At 45.0% G+C, this 6,245-nt stretch overlaps 1 protein-coding gene across 1 annotated transcript; it reads left to right on the top strand.

Moving 5' to 3' along the window:
- The first annotated feature begins 1,884 nt into the window (after positions 1–1,884).
- Positions 1,885–5,775, top strand: LOC137296934 (thrombospondin-2-like). Its single transcript, XM_067828845.1, has 6 exons — positions 1,885–1,949; positions 2,819–2,911; positions 3,081–3,118; positions 3,497–3,688; positions 4,420–4,608; positions 5,484–5,775. Exons 1-6 carry the CDS (start codon positions 1,885–1,887, stop codon positions 5,765–5,767), a joined length of 861 nt encoding a protein of 286 aa, XP_067684946.1. The 3' UTR covers positions 5,768–5,775.
- Positions 5,776–6,245: the final 470 nt, after the last annotated feature.

Consider the following 6,245-nt stretch of genomic DNA (forward strand, 5'->3'; position numbering starts at 1 on the left):
TACAATAACCACCTTTAAGCATACAATTCTCAATACACCCCGCGGGATCATAAATCATAACATCTCCTAGCACTCTACAGTCACAACAGACAACAACACTCACACCCACCCAACAGTGGGTTACACAACCCCACATAGCACCGCAATACACAAGACCCCACATCACTCACACTCGCTCAGTAGTGGATCACACAACCTCACATAGCACCGCAATACACAAGACCCCACATCACTCACACTCGCTCAGTAGTGGGTCACACAACCTCACATAGCACCGCAATACACAAGACCCCACATCACTCACACTCGCTCAGTAGTGGGTCACACAACCTCACATAGCACCGCAATACACAAGACCCCACATCACTCACACTCGCTCAGTAGTGGGTCACACAACCTCACATAGCACCGCAATACACAAGACCCCACATCACTCACACTCGCTCAGTAGTGGGTCACACAACCTCACATAGCACCGCAATACACAAGACCCCACATCACTCACACTCGCTCAGTAGTGGGTCACACAACCTCACATAGCACCGCAATACACAAGACCCCACATCAAACACACTCGCTCAGTAGTGGGTCACACAACCTCACATAGCACCGCAATACACAAGACCCCACATCAAACACACTCGCTCAGTAGTGGGTCACACAACCTCACATAGCACCGCAATACACAACACCCACATCAAACACACTCGTTCAGTAGTGGATCACACAACCTCACATCACACCGCAATACACAACACCCACATCAAACACACTCGTTCAGGAGTGGATCACACACCACACAACGCCAGCCTCAACACGCCACCTCACATCAAACTGGATCACTCAGTGAAACCACATCACACAACCGCACACCAGATCACACGTCAAGCCACACCATATCATACAACCACACAACGCTACATCACACATGATCACGCGACACCATGCCACACTACGCCACATCATTCATGAGCACACGACACCACCCCGCACGACGCCACATCATACCTGACCACACGACACCCCGCCACATCACACTGCGCCACGCTACACTGCGCCACTTTACACCTGATCACACAACACTACGCCACACAACGCCAAATTACACGACACCACGCCGCACTACTCCACATATATACTTACATTTCAGCACTCAGTCGCCTTGACAGCCCCAAATGAAACAAGAGTTCAAGAGTCCTGAAATGCAAAAATGCATAATGGTTTATTAAGCCCTAATAGATAGGCATGGAACCCCTTGCGAGCTAAGAAGGTAAACAGAAGGAGAGTGCGTTTTATCCTCATCACAATAGAATTAGATGTAAACTATCTGAACATTTTTCTGCCAATATTGACGTTTCTGGAATACACCTAATTTAAATGCACATGAATACCTAGCTGACCCTGTGTGCCACAAAATGAGATTAGCCGTTAGGGACGTAGCATGTTATATTCGGGGGTGTTGTATATGGAGTGTGAGTTTGGTGAGGGTACGAGTGGAGATGGGGTAGAGGTCCTGGAAAACAGACAGAATTCATAAATAATAACCACTCACTTAAAGCCGTAAAACAGTGTTGTGAATAAGAAAAATAAACTAAACCATTACCAAACGAACATATTTTACCGTTAACAATCCTCCCACTCACCCTAAGATTTTTAAAATTGTCGGTCCCATATAATACCACGGGCTTTATCATCGGGTCCATTTCACCTAATCGCTATATGACGTATGGAAATGGTGCCAGTTCAGACCATCTAATCGTATACAGGCAATGCAGGTATTACACAGTTTGGCAATTAGAACTAATCTGTGATGTTGGTATATAACGTGTTATCGTTGTTGCACCCTCTGCAGACGCAGCCGACGTCTCCGTCCCTACAGTCAACATGAACTTGAAAGTGTTCCTGGTGTTCCTGCTGGTGGTGGCTTGTGTCGCTGCGTATACGAAGAAGTAAGTTCTTCCCTCTCTATTATACTGGTGAACCCATCTATGTTGTGAGATAAGATTTGTATGTTGATTTACAGTTTGTAAATTGCAAACTGTATCGATCAAGGCAAAACGTATTGACGCTACTTGACTGCTGCTGGCGCTGTTGATATCATCCCTTATTGTTAAGGGGGTTGAATGCCCCAGAAACCAAAGCAACAGTATCTGCACTGATGGGGGAACTTTTTCATCAAGTTATCAAGCAGCGTGGCTTTTAGGTTGAGGTACAAGTGAGCACAGCTTTCAAAACTGGTTTCTCGAACATAATCATAAACGGCCATGCAGTTCCGAATGTAAAATACTAAATGCCCCACTGTATTTGTGGTGCATACTTGGAACTCCTTGTCGTTTCTGAGCGGCATGGTATCTGCATGTGCATGATTCTGTTCGGGGGTTCCTACGTGAAAACTCAAACTGGGATAGATATGGAACACACGTATTCTAGATAGTTGCCATCTGATTTGTTTAAAAATTTCCTTTAAATGTGGCTGCCATAAGATTCATCTCATGTGACCTCCCGTGAAAGCTTTGCCACATGTTTACGTACATAGATATCAGAGAAAATCATATTTTGTGAGACTGAAAAATACTTTGATCAGGTTCGAGGAGGGGGTGTGCTGTGTAGAGGTGTGTACGCATACGGCTGTGATCATCGTTTGGAGTGACGAGCAACTGAGACACGCAAGATATCCGTGTTAGGGAGGGAAAGCCAGTTGACAACGTGGACACCGTATGATTGTATATGTTGTGTAAAATGTGTATTGCTATGTGCAAGTATTCAGCGTCTGCGTCTGCATTTCCTATTTGATATACATATGTTGCGTGTGCTTCAGATGCCGCAAGACCTGTTCCAGTAGGACGAGATACACGACCAGCTGCAGCAGCAGCCGTTGGAGTTGGAGTAGACACAGGTGCACCAGATATAGGTGGGTACAGTCGTTTATGAACAGCTACAGGTGTGGAGGGCGCAAGTGCACAGATGCAGGTATGAACAGTTCCAGGTGTGAACAGGTACACCGATACATGTGGTTTATCATTTTAGACATAATTCCGTTATTTCTACGTATAAACTGGGTTTTTTCTTGTGTTATGCAGGACCAGTTACTACACCTGCCTCGGCCCCTGTCCTAAAGGTGAGCTGTAGTACCTACCTACTTGTACCTTCACTACCTAATATGTTGCAACATATTAACTTATCTTGGTTGGGAGATCTTTGGAAATCCTGTTTCAGTTCGCAAAAGTGGCCAAGAACATATTAGAGAAGTGGTAGTCGATAGAATCAATCTATGACTGCACCATGCCGCCTGTCGTTGATTCTGCTCGTGGGCGGTGGAGTAGCCTTGTGGTGAAAGCGTGCACTCGTCACGTCTAAGACACGGGTTTCATTCCCCACGTGGATACAATTTGTGAAGCCCACGTTTTTGTGTCCACTGCTGTGATATCGCTGGAATAGCGCTGAAAACGGTGTAAAACCCACACACTCGTTTTTGACTCTGAGTTGCACACTGCAGTGAATGGCGGCTGGTCATCGTGGTCAAGCTACCAAGCGGTGGGTTCTTGCTCGGTGACATGTGGCACTGGCCGACAGCACTACAAGAAGACAAGATCCTGCACCAACCCAGCTCCAGCTAATGGCGGTGCACGCTGCTATGGCTCAAGCGAATATACCTTTTCCTTCACCTGCAGAAGAACTCCATGCCCAGGTAACATTTTATATACGTGGGCAGATAAAACAATTTCGTAGACTTAGGGTATTCTCGATGCTAAATGCTTGATAAGCTTACATGTTATTTGAAGGAATCTTTAGCAAAGTCATATCCAGTCACTTAACAAGCGATTGAAGTTTCAAATTGTTTTTTTTTTGAATAAGTTTGATATGTAAGTGTGATTTTAGGCGGCTTCAGTCAATCTTAGACACACAAACTATTTCTTGCATAATTTGTTTACTGCAGTTTGTGATACATTTATTGTAGATTTTGCGTTTTTCGTGGGTACCAAGATAAAAAGGCAAACACAATGGCGATCGTTAGCCCTGGACAAAGCAAAACCAAATTGCTTGAGCTATTCATGCTGATTTGTTGCGTTTCTGTGTTCGGTCCTTGCCTCAGCATCGACACTATATGAGTTCTACATTGCTTTGTTGTCAACAATAGGGATTTTTAGTGTTTTAAAAATTGAAGTTAGTTTAATCCCTAGTTCTAGATCAGTGACAAAAGTAAACATGCAGCCACTGATGCCAAATTTGTCAACCTTATAGATATTCATCCAATGTGAAGATTTCAATCTCAATTGTTTTCAGTATTTCAAATTTATACTTGAGAGATTTAGTATAACTTACAAAGGTCTATGTTAGCACTTACTATAATGTCTTTATTGTGCCATAAGAACGCATGGTATAGATTTACCGTTATGCTGTATGGTGGCGATATTATAGTCGATGGACAGTGGACTGACTGGGAAGACTGGACGCCAGTGACCGAGTGCCCCGTCCTGTGCGGTGGAGGTCAGACAGACTTCACGAGGTCACGCTCATGCTCCACCCCCATGCACGGGGGAAGGGACTGTGAGGGGGAAGAGACACAGACCAGGGAGATGCACGAGTGTAACACACAGCTGTGTGGGGGTAAGGCTGAGTGTTCTAGTCTGATCTAGATACATGTAGTAAATGTACGCCCACTATATAGCATTGTGGTGTGAGTGAGATGAGTGTAACGCCGTTTTATGACAGTACTTCAATTTTTCCAGGACATAGTATTCCAGTGGTCCACATATCGTGGTGGTGAGTGATCATGTGAATAGAGATGAGGTCACAATCACGTGAACTTAAGGCACGTTGGGCGCGGAGAGTCTTTGGATGGCTGACCGTGTTTAGCAGTTTGACTAGAATTCCAGTCCTGTTCCACAGGCGCATGTTATATATGTTGCCTGAGCTTATGAAAGTGACTTTGTTCAAAACTGAATATGTTCAACCAGCAGAAAATAGGTTCCCGGTTGGATGAGTCATGTACTTATCATCCTGCAAGTAGCTTGGGTTACTTGGGCAATAATGTGCTTTACTATTCATTGTTGGCGCTGTAAGCATACCTGGTGTGGAGTTTGGTACAATATAGTTATTATATAGCATGCTGACAGGGCACAGTGGCCAAGTTCAAGCAGTCATCAAACATGATTACCATATCTTCTCAGTAACTTCTCAAAACAATCCTAGGATGGTGTACTAGTGCCCTATTCCACACTGTACTGACCCATACTTTAACATGCAATCACCGTAACGTCATGATCTCCGTGTGGAGGGGGCATCTGTTCTACGAACGCTACACATGCTCCATTATCGAGAATACTTATCAAAGTGACAGTCCTTATATGTCCCACTTCATATGGGAAAGGTATTGTATGGATTTTAGTTTGAAAAAGTTGACTGTAAACCCGTTCCAGGTAATGGCCGTTAGCTCTGAAGAACGGTAACATCTAAAAAATTGCTATGTATTTGTCTTGCAGACAGATGCCGCGGGGACAGTCCCACGTCTATTTCTCACAGTGATCCCCACAAGTACTACGAGTGCAGGGACAGTGTAGCCTACCTGAAGAAATGTCCAGACCACTCCACCTTCTATGGCATTGGCGAGGAGTGTGTCGAGGATACGTGCAACTCCGAGGGCCTTCTCAGTCGTCATCCCAGCGACAGCAGGAGGTATCTGATGTGTCTGGCAGGTGAACGGATCATCGACATGGTCTGTGCACCCGGCACCTTCTTCAGTGAGGAAGCCAGAGCTTGTCAATAAAGCTCCCGATTAAACCCAAGCGCCTAATAAACAATCAAGTAATCTCCTCGTTGTTTTCTTTCTAAGCTTTGTAGCTCAGAAATAGATTTAACATTCTTCGGTGACCTGATACTATGGACTACATGTTATGGTATGGTAACAAGGGCTGATAGTTCAACAGAGCCGTGGTATAGCATGTACTGGCGGTTAGACAGAGAAGGGGTAATACAGGCTGATAGTTCGACAGAGCCGTTGAAAATCATGTATTGGTGGTTAGGCAGAGAAGGGGTAATACAGGCTGATAGTTCGACAGAGCCGTGGAAAATCATGTATTGGTGGTTAGTTGACCAAATGTAACACAGTAAAACATCCAAATCCACATCATGCTCCAGAAGAATCCTTGATCCACTTCTGGCCATTGAATGTGTTCTTGGCAGTCGTCCTGCCTCTGGGGGACTTCAGGGTCCATTTCCGCTCCCAGGACGATGGAATCCACAGT

The sequence above is a fragment of the Haliotis asinina genome, chromosome 9, assembly GCF_037392515.1.
Source record: "Haliotis asinina isolate JCU_RB_2024 chromosome 9, JCU_Hal_asi_v2, whole genome shotgun sequence".
Classification (NCBI taxonomy): Eukaryota; Metazoa; Mollusca; class Gastropoda; order Lepetellida; family Haliotidae; genus Haliotis; species Haliotis asinina.